At 37.8% G+C, this 13,167-nt stretch overlaps 1 protein-coding gene across 1 annotated transcript; it reads right to left on the bottom strand.

Annotated features, from left to right (window-relative positions):
- Positions 1–1,358: 1,358 nt before the first annotated feature.
- Positions 1,359–10,500, bottom strand: LOC145994201 (ganglioside GM2 activator-like). Its single transcript, XM_083130297.1, has 4 exons — positions 10,390–10,500; positions 8,934–9,089; positions 7,518–7,679; positions 1,359–1,590 (listed from the first exon to the last, which is right to left on the bottom strand). Exons 1-4 carry the CDS (start codon positions 10,462–10,464, stop codon positions 1,417–1,419), a joined length of 567 nt encoding a protein of 188 aa, XP_082986423.1. The 5' UTR covers positions 10,465–10,500; the 3' UTR covers positions 1,359–1,416.
- Positions 10,501–13,167: the final 2,667 nt, after the last annotated feature.

The following is a 13,167-nucleotide window of genomic DNA, read 5'->3' on the forward strand; positions in this document are numbered from 1 at the left end:
TCCCTAACAATGCCAAAAAATCCCTCTGCGACCTCAAAATACAGTTTTGTGTATCTACACACACACACACATACGCCCCCCCCTTTTCCGAAACACAACAGGTGCTTCTCCCTGAAAATTTTCCCATTACTACGAAATTTCCCTTCTGGGAAGATCCCCCGAGCGAATTCTATTTGAGGACTAGGTTAAAGACTGTCAGTCATATCTGCGCCAAACTGCAATAAATGAAGTGTGATAATATCTTTTGAATCGAACTTTCAGTAGCTAGACTACAAATGACAGAATAGTGCTTCAGGTAGTCCTTTTTGAACAGAAGAAGTGTTATCCCCCATTTATATTGCATATTTTGTAGCATTTTTCACGTTATTCTGTTTCATTCTGAAAAAATGGCATAATTCGCGTTATTTCGCGATTCCGAAACACCGAAAACTTGGCTCCTTAACCTACCCAAATACATTTCTAACACTTTATTTTGCTTGCCTCAACTTATATGTGATAAGGTGGACTTAAACTCAAGCGGCCCTGGGGTCCATTCCTAGTTGTTCGAATCCCACAAAACTTAAAGTCCGGAAAACCTTACATTTGAACAAAAGAAGGAAAAATCCTGTAAAATATGCACCACTTTAAATGCAAAATAAAACAAATCGTGCATTTGTAGCAAAAATATGCATTATAAATGTGATTTAATTTTTAGTAAAATGCACAAGAATATAATAATTAGTTTTACATAAAACTTTCCGACAAAAGAACATGTATTTGCACAGAAATTCAAGGTCTCTCAGATGGCGTAGTTTGTAAAGTTAAGTCTTTGAAATCGAAGCGTCCTGTGTTCAATCCTCAGTGGAGGCAAATTCCACAGTGGTTAGGATTTCACTTCAAACTGTAGGTTCATTCTTGATTAGTCTATCTGAACTTTCTTTGACATAGAAATGCTTAGTCTCATGGTAAGCTGCTTGATTAAGACAACTTCCACCAGCCTTGCCTTTAAATAGAGTTGATCTGTTTTGTTTTACTTAGCTTTTCTTCCGCCTTGGGCTAATCACAAAGATGAAGATGAAAGGTGATAAACTGATAACATTAAATTGGTGAAAGGGCAACCACAAATACATATGGACAGGACCCAAAACGAGCTCCACAGTGGATTATACTAGCTGTGGGTCCAAACACCAGATCCTCTTCAGTCTGCAAGAATGTAGTCCAGAGTGTACTACATGGGAGAAAAAGGGGGGGGGGTAGACATTGTGCATTCAGAAACTGTCACCACTTTAAATAGATAAGGGAACCTATGAACCTCTCCTGTGACTGCAGGGGTGTCAAATTGGTTTCCAAGTAAATGAAAAACACCACTATTTCAAGTTTTAATATTTATTTTGTGTTTATGTCACCCTACAACAAATACCAAATACGAGACTTCATTTAACTCTCGAACTCTTCTACCTCGACCTTGAAAGATCCCGTGAAGCAACCTATCTTATACTGCCTGTTCTCTCGTACCACTCCGAGTACCGTAAAATCTCCATCCAAGTAGCTATGAGCAGACCTCTTTATGTTCTTCAACTCCACAGTGAAGTCCTTTAGTATGTAACTTCCCTGGAAAAGAATAACAAACAAATCTTGGTAGTAATTAGGGGCCGAATAATTGTGTACTTGATTTGGTTTATTTTACTTCGATTTTCTGCCACTCTTCTTGTCTATGATGACTAGGGCTAGGATTTTGATGCAAATGCATTTTTTTTGGTAAGGCAGAAACATTGCATAAGTAGATAGGAACGTGTTTTGAATAAATTAGGATGCCTTTGTTAGAACATTTTTTTTCATTTTTTGACCCTTTTTGGAGTAAAGGTCATTTTTTAAACTTTTAAACCGTTTAAGTCATTTTTCGGCCTTGTAAAAGCCGTCTTATGCATTTTTCTACATCTTGGTGAAAGAAGGGGCATTTTACATGCAAATGTAACCCTTTGAAGGATAGAGGTTCCCGACTCTCGTCTCATTGCCTTCAGTGTAGTTCTGAACGCCTGTGTTTGAAGAAACAAAGAAATTCTGTGCAGTATTGTTGATACAAGCTGTTGTGTAATAATTCAGCTCAAATAATGCGATTTCCCCTTCTATCAGTAAATACATTGTCGCCGAACGGATTATTGTTCAAAAACAAGGGGTACAAAGTTTTGTGCCTCTGTATCGGACATTTTGTCAGGGAAACAATTTGCACTCCATGGAATTGAAAGTGACTTAACAGCAAGTGATATTGTTCATTTCAAGTCAAGTTCATTGGAAGTCGAGAGAAGCTTTTCCATGTACAGCGTCTCTCAAAAATTTTAGGACAACGACATTTCGTGGGTTGCGTGTAGAGTTAGGCTCAATTTCAGGGTTGCCATATGCACAATAGATATTTATGAAATACGCGAAAGGAATACAACCAGGTATTATTGTATAAAACTCTAAATAAATATCAGTATTACATTTGTCGCAAATAAGAAATACTTTCTGAAAGAAGGAAAATCGATTTTCTAGCATTTCATCGCTGATGAGTCTACACAAAGGAAAAGAGGAGAGAGGAAACGAAGGGGGACAACAAATGAGAGGAGAAAAGAGAGAGCGAAAGGGGAAGAGGAAAAGTAAAGGAGAGAAGAAAAGATAGGAGAGATGTGGATAGGAGAAGTAATGAGGAGAAGGCGAAAAGATGCGAAGAGAGATGAGGAAAATAGAGCAAAGAGGTGAAGAGAGTAGGGAAAAGAGATGAGAAGAGAGGAGAAGAGTAGGTTTGAGACGAGAGGAGGGGACGAGAAGAGGGGAGTTGAGAGTAGAGTAAAAGAGAGAACATGAGAGGAACGAAAAGAAGTGTGCAGTGGAGTCGCTCTCTGTTTTCTCCTCTCATTTGTTGTTCCCTTCGTTTCCTCTCTCCTCTTTTCCTTTGTGTAGACTCATCAGCGATGAAATGCTAGAAAATCGATTTTCCTTCTTTCAGAAAGTATTTCTTATTTGCGACAAATGTAATACTGATATTTATTGAGAGTTTTATACAATAATACTTGGTTTTATTCCTTTCGCGTATTTCATAAATATCTATTGTGCATATGGCAACCCTGAAATTGAGCCTAACTCTACACGCAACCCACCAGCTCCTTGCGTAATTTGGGTTGCCTAGTTTCAAATGTCATTGTCCTAAAACTTTTGAGAGACACTGTACAAGGCTCTCTTATTCTACAACCGACAATCATTCACTTTTGAAAATTTGCATATGATTTTCATTGTGTCTGCAACTCGGTACTTAAAGTGTAAAAGATGACAAAAAGTGAACTTTCTTACTTGTACTACCATACGCAATGAACATGTGATAGATACTGTAACGTTAATTTGTAATTTGAATTTCTCTTCGTAGTTTATAAATTTGTTCTACAAATCTTTCAGAACTTTTAGGTCATTTTTCTAAGTTTATAGGACATTTTCTTGAATTTATTAGGTCATAAATGCATTTTTTTAATGGTCATTTGTTGGCAATTTTAAGGTAATCAAATTCCTAGCCCTAATGATGATATTGATGAAGGAATATTCACAAAGAACACACATGCTCAGTCAGGGATTCGAACCCGGGACCCCTGGAGTAGCAGCGCGCTAGACTAACTATTCTGCCACGGTGGTCGGCGATAATTATGTACTAAAAACAGTAAAACATGTATATATGCATTAAGAATCCTAAATCATGTACTTCTTTTTCTGGCGGTATGCAACACTACGCCTTACCCGCACATTTCTATAGATGAGAATAAAACTAAAATATTATATTAACGAAGGAAATGTGTTTTTGTGTGTGTGTTTAACTACATGGATTAACGATCATTTGTGAACACAGCACAATATTTTGAGCAGTTCTTGTGATGAGCACGATAAACATACTTGAAGAGTATCTAAACCAATCTTTCCAGAATAAAGCGCTGACTGAAACCATTCAATAAGTAATAAATATGTAACATCATCTTACCAGCACTTTCGTTCATTTTATTTTATTTAAAACAAATTGCTCAAGTCAGAGGAAACAACAGAAATACAACCTTTAACATTTTACACACCCCTGTTGCTTTTCCAATACACGATCCCCGTAACTGCAAGAACAGAAAATGTGTTTCAAATGTCAAAAAATAAAACTTCTGTTGTCGCGTGATAAGACAAAATTAACTTTCCTGTTCGCTAGAAGTAATGGCACGTAGTGATTCGAATCCCATTTTATACTGTAAGTCCAGTCACGATTAGTTTATCTGTGCATAAGTTGGACTTAAAACTCAACAAGCTACGAGCAATACCTTACAATGAAAAGCATTATTTCAAAGTGTGTTGAATGTATAATTGAAGTGTATATTTTGCTTAATCGTTAAGCAAATGAATTAGTAATTCTTTTTAACAATGAGGCTTCACTTTCCTTCACAGCTGTTGACAGCATAGGGATGTACTTCAACCCCAATATGTGGACAAACTGGAGAAACATACTTTTGGAGGATAGCCCGCCAACTATGAGGACTACATGATACCTGTCATGCACAGTCCACCAGAAATTAGCCAGTTGTTCGATGTACCAGGACAGGCCAGCATATGGGGATGCAGATAGTGAGGTGCCTACATTGCTGCTAGTATCCTCGCAGAGGCAAATTTTACATTGTAGGATCACAACGCAGAATAGTCCTAGACCCAGATTGCCTACAGCTCAGGTAAGGTTGCCCACAGCCTAGGCCTAGATAAGATAAGTACCGTGCGTTCATTTCGATCTGCAGCCGAGAGATCGGGAGAAGCGTGGCGGGCGGCGCTGACGGAGATGCCGACATTTGCGGCCTGTAATGCCCGCTTATTTTTATAGACATATGCAGACATTTATATAAATATTGCAAAACGATCACTAACCTGTGTTATAACACGCAAAAGTTCTTCTGTAATTCATCCAAGTTCTGCTCTTATATACACAAAAAAATACGCTTTAGAAACGATGTTAAGAGCCACAGATAATAAAACATTTTAATCATAGTTTTGACCAGTAACGTCCTGCTTAAGTTTATATCCTTGAAAGAGTTTTGTGCCGATGGGGATCGTTTGGAGGTTTTGAATGTGCAACACTGTATCAAGATTACGCTGTAGAAGAAACCGTTAAAAGTCAATAGTGTTCGTGAGCTTCCTTGCAATCCGAAATCTCCGAGCTCGAGTTTTTTGTTCCTTCGCGACTAGATGAAGACAGAGTTGTAAATATAGTGGCGAGCAATGTAAACCAAGAGCGTGTTAATTTCGTACTGTGCGCAAGAGTGTTATTCTTGGTTACTTGCAGTTACTTGTTTGTGTTATTGTAGTGTGTATGTGTGACGTGTCAGTGAGACGATTGGAATGCCAGCCGCAAGATTCACGTTAGAACAAAGATTTTTTTATGTATGACACGTACCTACGTGAAAACAAACTCGTGTCGAGACGTGTGTAGGTAATTTGTACAGAAATTCCCATGCGTTTCAACTCCTCACAGAGATACGGTTAGACATCTTGTCCTTAAATTACGAGAAACTGTATCGTTAAATTTTAAAACGCCTAAGCAAAAACGACGGATTCTAACCCGAAGCAAAACTCGATGATATTGGTGCAGCGTTAGAACGTTCTCCAAACAAACCTCTACGCCGTGTTTCACAAGAGGTGGGCGTGTCAAAATCATCGGCACATACAGTCACTAAGCTACTAAAATTAAAACCATACTCATACTCTTAGTGCTCGTTTTGCAATATTTATATAAATGTCTGCATATGTCCATAAAAATAAGCGGGCATTTCAGGCCGCAAATGTCGGCATCTCCGTCAGTGCCGCCCGCTACGCTTCTCCCGATCTCTCGGCTGCAGATCGAAATGGACGCACGGTACAGTTACATTAACATCTGTTTCACTGTGAATGTTCTCTGCTCTTCTTACAGCTACCATCACGTCTTCGCTGCTTTTCATTAATGTATTCGCACCGAAAACCGTAGTTTAATGTTTGTCCTGGAAAGGACCATTGTAGTAAGTTCTCAATATAAAGCTCGGGAGTGGCTGGTGACGGATCTGCTCTGCCTCAACTGGCATCAGATAGCCAGCAGCGCGTGTGTTGGTGGGGAACGTCTCGCGACATTATCGGTCTTTCAAAAATGAATGAAAGCGAAGGCAAGAGAAGATGACAATCCAGATGACCAAAGCCATATGCAGAAAGAGGTAGGTGCATAATCCTTTCATTTCACATGTAACTGCATGTTCTTTAATGCACCCGTAAATAGTTGAAGAAGAGACTGAAGACTCGGCATTGTTTGTTTGTATCGTAGAGAAGAGAAAGCACCGCGGGAAAAGGGCAGATCTTCATCACAGTTAAAAAGACTGTTTCATGAGTTGATGATGGGTGAGTTCAGTACAGGTAAATGGATGAGAGGTGAGTTTACAGTACAGTTAAATGGATGAGAGGCGTGTTCATATTAAAGACAAATGGATAAGAAGTGTGTTCATATTACTGATAAATGAATCAGACGCGAGTTCACAGTACAGATAAGTGGATAAGAGGCGTGTTCATATTAAAGATAAATGGATGAGAAGTGTGTTTATATTACTGATAAATAGACGAGAGGCGTTTTAACATTACAGATAAATGGATGAGAGGTGTGTTCACAACACATATAAATTGATGATAGGTGTGTTCACAGTACAGATAAATGGATGAGAAGCGAGTTCACAGCACATGTAAATGGATGAGAGGCGAAGTCACATCACATATAAAGGTAAGGTTTATATTGCTCAATTTACCTTTGTGTGTTAATTTTCATCATGCAAGTGCGTTATTAATGTTACAAGTTTTTTTCCTTTCTAGAGGCGATGTTGTCTACAACATATATATTGAAATTTTAAAATTAATTTTAGTCTTAATCGTATTGTATAAGTGCCTTTGATTTTTACTATCTTTATTCAATAATGAAACTGTTATTTCAATCATATTTATTATAATCCGTGTACATTATATATTGTTTGTAATATTCTTGAATTTCTAGAAACGTTTTAAGAGTCTGGCTACCTTTTCTTGAAGAAGAAACTTTGTAGTGACTTGATGATAAGCAGAAATACCAAGTGAAGATGAGACCCATCAAAGAACAACTAGGACAGATCAACAATAGTATTCTGCCGTAATGAAGCGTTAAATATTAATCTAGTAAGTACTCTAGAAACTAGATAACTTTAGTTTCCACTGTTACTGTGCTACTTTTTATGTGTTGCCAAAGAACAATTCTCAAAATATCGAGCGACGGGGCTGTTGTCAATGATTTTTCACCAGTCGACCACATATTTTCCTTACGAAGGGCACAAAGAACCATACAATGCTTCAAGTACCAATATAGGGATATAGGTGAAGTTTGAACCTACCTAAGCCATACTTTTGAAAATACCACTGTTGATGTACAGAGGAGTTTTTGCACGTCACCAACCAATACTTTCGGTTAAAATGTTAAATTAATAATTGCATTAAAATATAAAGCTGAAACTCACTTCGTGATAAGGGCAGGCACAAGTTTTCATGTTGGTATTAAGGGCGTTCGGGCATTCGACGTGGTTCTGAGATTTCTCACAGATGTCTCTGTACTTGCAAGTTCCAACGATACTTTGGAAGCAAGGCGTCCTCACTCCATTTCTCCACAAGATCACTTCAGCCTAGAAAAATGAAAGAGCTATGCATAAGTTCACCTGCAAGAGAGTCTAGAATACTTGACCTGCGCCAAGATGATTACAATGTTGAGATTTCATGAAACAGCCCACGAGAACCAGTGGCGCCAAACTCATATGGGCCTGTTGGGCTCGAGCCCACCCAATAATTTGCATCTTACTATATTTTATTTTAGAAATAAAATCTTCGCACTTAAGAAAACAAAATGTTTAATTATTACGCATTTTTAAAAAATCTCACATCTTAAGAACTCACTATTATGAAAACATTTCGTAATAATTTGTTATATATCCAATATGATACTAGTCTGTGTTCTATATTATTTACAATATCTATGGCCACATCGTTATTGCGAAAGTAAGGCAGCATAAATGCTTATAACCAGTTGCAAATCGACAGACACTGAAACCTCTCAAAATAGGCAAAAAGCACAGAAAAATACAAAACAGACAGATCATCGACAGATTTTTAATCATTTCCCAGAGCAGGCAGTTATTTTTAAAATAGGCAATTATGACTAAATAGGCAAAAGCGGCCACTATCAAATGCATGTATTTTTAGAAATGGCCTTTTAAATATAAAAGTCTGAGTTTCCCCTTCATCAATTTTACCATATCACTCATCCTCATCGTCGCCAAAAGAGGGAGAAAAGCAACGTAAAATAATCTAAATTCAAACAATCAATCACTGATTCTCCTTAATATTTACATCTAATATTGCAAATCTTTCGTGTGAAAAATATGAAAATAATGATAATTGAAGTATAAGTTATTAAAAAAGAGAACGAATTTAGAGCCGTGTAGGGACTGGGAAAGAAGATGCAGAGGATATCCTGCCTTCTTCCTTTCAATTACGACACTGCCGACTCCTGTGGTAGAGTGGTTAGCACGATGCTAACAGGTTCGAATCCCGGCGTGGGTATGGGTGTTCTTTGTGAATGTCCTTCTTCATCAATTTCATCATCTCATGCTCGTGATTAGCCAAAAGTGGCAGAAAAGCAAACTAAAATATACCCAATCAGTGACACCATTGGGTCTCTGTTACGTTGAGTTGAAACTGTTCTCATGAAAATATACAGAACATTCTAGTAGAATTTTAAATGAAAACAAGTTATCCCTTGAATAGACACACAGGTAATGTTCTCACTATTCCTTGCGGAGCATATCTCATAATTTCAGCTCTAATTGTTTTATCCAATTGGTGGAACACATTTATGTCTGCAATGGTACCTTGGTACTTACATCGAGTCTTCCGTCCAATGTCTTATGCACCTCTGCTATCCCGGATAATTGTATTTCCCCCTTCTTCGTTGAAGAGAGAGTTAAGTTCTGGAAGTCGATTTTCTTTCTGAAACTTCCGCAGTCTCGCAGCTTGACATTGCTAAGCGAAACTGGAAACTGAAAGAAAATAGTCACGTGTCATTTGATGAAGACATCAGAGAAACAGATGAAAGCTAAGAGTAATTAGCTTCCATGGGTTCAAAGATGTAATGTTTTGTAATTAATATACAGGGTGAGTCAGAAGTATGGCTACACATTTGAGGTAAATGTGGTGTGTTCAGATAAGTGCCGCACGTCAGAACTTAAATCATTAGCCGAGATGGCGCTGAACAATCAGAAGCAAGTTACAGTTGCAGCGTGGACGATTGCATACCAGAATGATCGTGAGAGCCGTGTAAACAGCAATATAACTTAAACTAAACAATAATTTGATGGAAGCAGTAGTTTCCTCCAATTTCCTACAGTCGACGGCACCAAAGTTACGTTAAAATCATTCCTCGCCAGTCTCAGCCATGTTGGCTAATGATCTAAGTTCTGACGCGGTAACCTGTTATGAAATCCGAAATAATAGGTTGTTTTTCAATCAATACATAGTAAATTAAAAATAATAATTATTAAAATATTTGCATAAACATTTGTGATATAACAATTTTGGACACGAGTCTTCTGGAATTTTCTTCCTTTTTTAAAATTTAAACAGGCTTAAATCGGGAAATGTAGTTGGCTGGCAATGGCGTACGCAGAGGGGGCTGAAGGGGCTACAGACCCTTCGAATTCAGAGGAGTCAGAAGCAGTGAAGAACTCGGGGAAAAACCAGAGCCTGATTGCCATTTTTGAGAGGGGAAAGTTTTTAACATACGAAATATCATATTGTGCATGCCGCCCCCCCCTCTAAAAAGCCGTTCTGCACTACCCACTTTACAATTCCAACCCCTATCGAAAAAAAAAGTCCTGCATACGCTAGTGTCAACTGCGAAAAAGGTTTGCTCCCTTTATCCCGTTGGGTTAATGAGGGAAAATATAAAATACGAAAGTATGAAAGAAAAAAGAATGATCTGAATTTGTGTAATGATCAATCCAATTCATAAGCCACGACAAATAATAACAATAAAAAAGAACTAGAACCACAACGCACAAAAGACAACATACACGCCATCATACTCTCCTTAATACCCTTACGGCAATAATCCATCTCCAAGAAGAATGAAAGTTTGTGTGAATACTATAATGTGCCGTTCCGGTCCACTCCTGTCCATTTTGAGTCCAGCGTTCCTGACATATACAAGTGAAGTTCCGAGGAAATTTTCATCATTATCTGTAGTATCTATGGACTATAATTAAGCAACAGGAAAGGGTGCTTTGTTTAGAAACTGTTTTCCTAATAAACAATGCTACCTCTACGATGAAGAGCACGTACCTGAGATTCAGCCAAGACCAGCCCAGTCTCCAGAACGAAGAGAACAAATGCTGAACGCAAGAACACGGCAGCCATTTGCAATTTTCCGTGTCCCCGTCAGCAACAAACACGAAGCAGCAAGCATGAAACTTGTTTGGTTCTGCAGAATACATTCTTTTTTTGCTCTTTGTGTGGTTTCCGCTTTGTAATCCTTGTGGCCTTGCTCTCAACATATACATTCATGTATACTTTTTTTATGACGTCACGAATCAGAGGCTAAACTATGTTGCAACAACAAAGGTATCACGCACATGTTATTGACCCTGATTTTATTTGCCATTTGTTTCATTTTGCTTACGCAAGTGTGGAATATTAAGAACAAGTAATATCACCGAGGAATTTGCGTTTTAAGATTAATAAACAATGAGGAAACGTCATTTGGTTTTTAATTAGAGATGCAAATGTCTTTTTTGTTTCTGGTCTTGGTCTCGAGAGAGAAACTCTATCTATCTATAGATCGTTCATAATACAAGTGGAGTAATCCATCGGTGACTAATTTGAGAAAAAAAAGTCCATAAGTGCTCCGAAGTAAAGATGGAAACACTGGATACACCAACTAAGTGTTGCTGTCTGTGAGACGAATTTGTTAATTTAGAGTTGTTTTTTTTAACGAGCGCATAGCGACAGCGTTCGGAACTTGGAAATACATGCTAACAGCACCAAATCTGACCTGCCTATACCTATCCATGTACGCCAGTCCCGTACCCAGGATTTTTTTGAGGGGGAAGCCCAAAACCGTGAAGATATATATATATAGCTATATAGTATATATATATATATATATATATATATATATATCAATTATTAAATAATTAATTAATATCATTAAACATGTATAAATTAATTAATTTGGTACATTTATAAGCTAACAAATTAATTCGTTTAACAGCTGTTTCAAAATGTCAAGAAATTAGACAATAGGTGAAACGTTTATAATAAGTGTTAGATTTTATTTAATTATTTCTTTCTATTAATAGCGATCAATAAAATTTCATACTTTCATTGTATTATGTTTCTATAATGGTGTAAATATGTTAATAGTCTCGAAAGGAAATATTCCCTTATCAGAGCTAGAGATTTCAGTGCCCAGGACGAGAATAGATTTTCGCAGCCCCTGCACCGAATTTGCACCCTTTTATGTACCTACTCTTTTCCGTTGAATCCGACGAAAATATAACTTAGCATTCAAGAATGAGGCTAATAAAAAGACAGTCGGTTGTGCCTCCCACAAATTATGTAACTTTCTCCACTCACCTGTCTCCTCATCCCTTTTAGGTCCAAATATTTTCCTAAGGATCTTATTTTCAAATACTCTCAATTTATGTTCCTCTTTCAATGTAAGGGACCAAGTTTCACATCCATATAATACTACAGGGGCCTAGGGTGACTATAATTTAATGACAACCCCCTTTGCAGCTACGGCTCCGTTCCTCGCTAGTCCATTTTGATATAATTATAAATCTTATCAATGACTGTAGAAGTACGTTTTAAACGCATGCTGTTACCAGCTCTAAAGATTATATATATATATGAGAGAGAGAGAGCAAGAGATGTAGACAACATTCACACACAGCCAGACATTATTTTTTGTTCTCTCTTCTTTGTATGTGTTTCTGATATTATTCTTAGTAAAGTATATATATGTATGAAGTCAAAACTAATTGCTTATTTTTATTGCTATAACACAACAGGCCCGTAGCCAGAATTGATCTCCCGGGGGGGGGGGGGGGCTTACGGGTTATCAGAGGAGACTTTGTAAATCAAGTCCATTTTTCAAAGGTTAACAATGTTAAATGAAGGTAAATTATGTGTGTGGGGGGAGGGTGCTCGTTAAGTTACATAAAGTTTAGAAATATCACACAAATACTACATTTTTCTATATCTTTTAAAATATCACTTGAAGTGTTAATTGGCTGCTACTGAAATCATCCCTTACTACACACTCCATACTACATTTGATGGTACAGATATTTATATTACACAAGAAAGAATGGACAATATTCAATCATAGTGCATACCGTACATTCCACTCCTCGGTTGAAACAATAAAACTCTCTTTCGTTCCCAAAACTTGGGAGCTGTTAACCTTTGACGTAGATGCGGAGGGAATTTGCATAGTGACATCAAAGTCACAGATTTCTGTATAAATGGCAGGCCGCAACAGGGGCAACGAAGGTACAGATAAAGAAGCTCCCCCGTGAAGGAACTTTCTGAAGTCTAGAGAAGAGAAACTCCTAAATACTTGCCGCTACTTACACTTCTTCTTAAAAATAAGATGAACGAATGTAATAGCTGCTGTTCATGCTCCCTGAATTTTCCTTCACGAAAGTTGTGAGCAAAATAATATCGGCTGTCTACATTTTCACTCTTCACTGCAAACAAATTACACAAAATAGTTTTACCTAATGCCAAGGGGCTGACCTCAGTGCCATTAACGTTTGTTGACTGCTTCGAACGAGATGTGCCGTTGGCGATACTTTTCGTATTAGTGCGTCTGGTGGCCGCTAGATGTCATACGTGTCTAATAAAATTTATTCCAGCGCGCCAGTTGTCCTTGCTGATGAGCGGTGACTTGTATTGTCAGCATCTGCACTCAGACAAAGACGTATTTACGGCGGGATCATGTAAGTAATTGTTTTTCTTCATTATTACACCTTGTGCGAACTTTGTACTGTTCGTGTGGAAATTTGAATGCGTGATTGATGGTCTGAATGCTCTACTGGCAGGGGCGCCGACTTG

This window comes from Lepisma saccharinum, chromosome 10, assembly GCF_977018435.1.
Source record: "Lepisma saccharinum chromosome 10, izLepSacc3.1, whole genome shotgun sequence".
NCBI classification, from domain to species: Eukaryota; Metazoa; Arthropoda; class Insecta; order Zygentoma; family Lepismatidae; genus Lepisma; species Lepisma saccharinum.

Coding starts and splice junctions, on each gene's coding strand:
- LOC145994201 (XM_083130297.1), bottom strand. CDS start 10,464: ATGGCTGCCGTGTTCTTGCGTTCAGCATTTGTTCTCTTCGTTCTGGAG. Junction 9,090..10,389: donor TGGTCTTGGCTGAATCTCAG/GTACGTGCTCTT, acceptor ATTTTCTTTCAG/TTTCCAGTTTCGCTTAGCAA. Junction 7,680..8,933: donor CATTGGACGGAAGACTCGAT/GTAAGTACCAAG, acceptor TCATTTTTCTAG/GCTGAAGTGATCTTGTGGAG.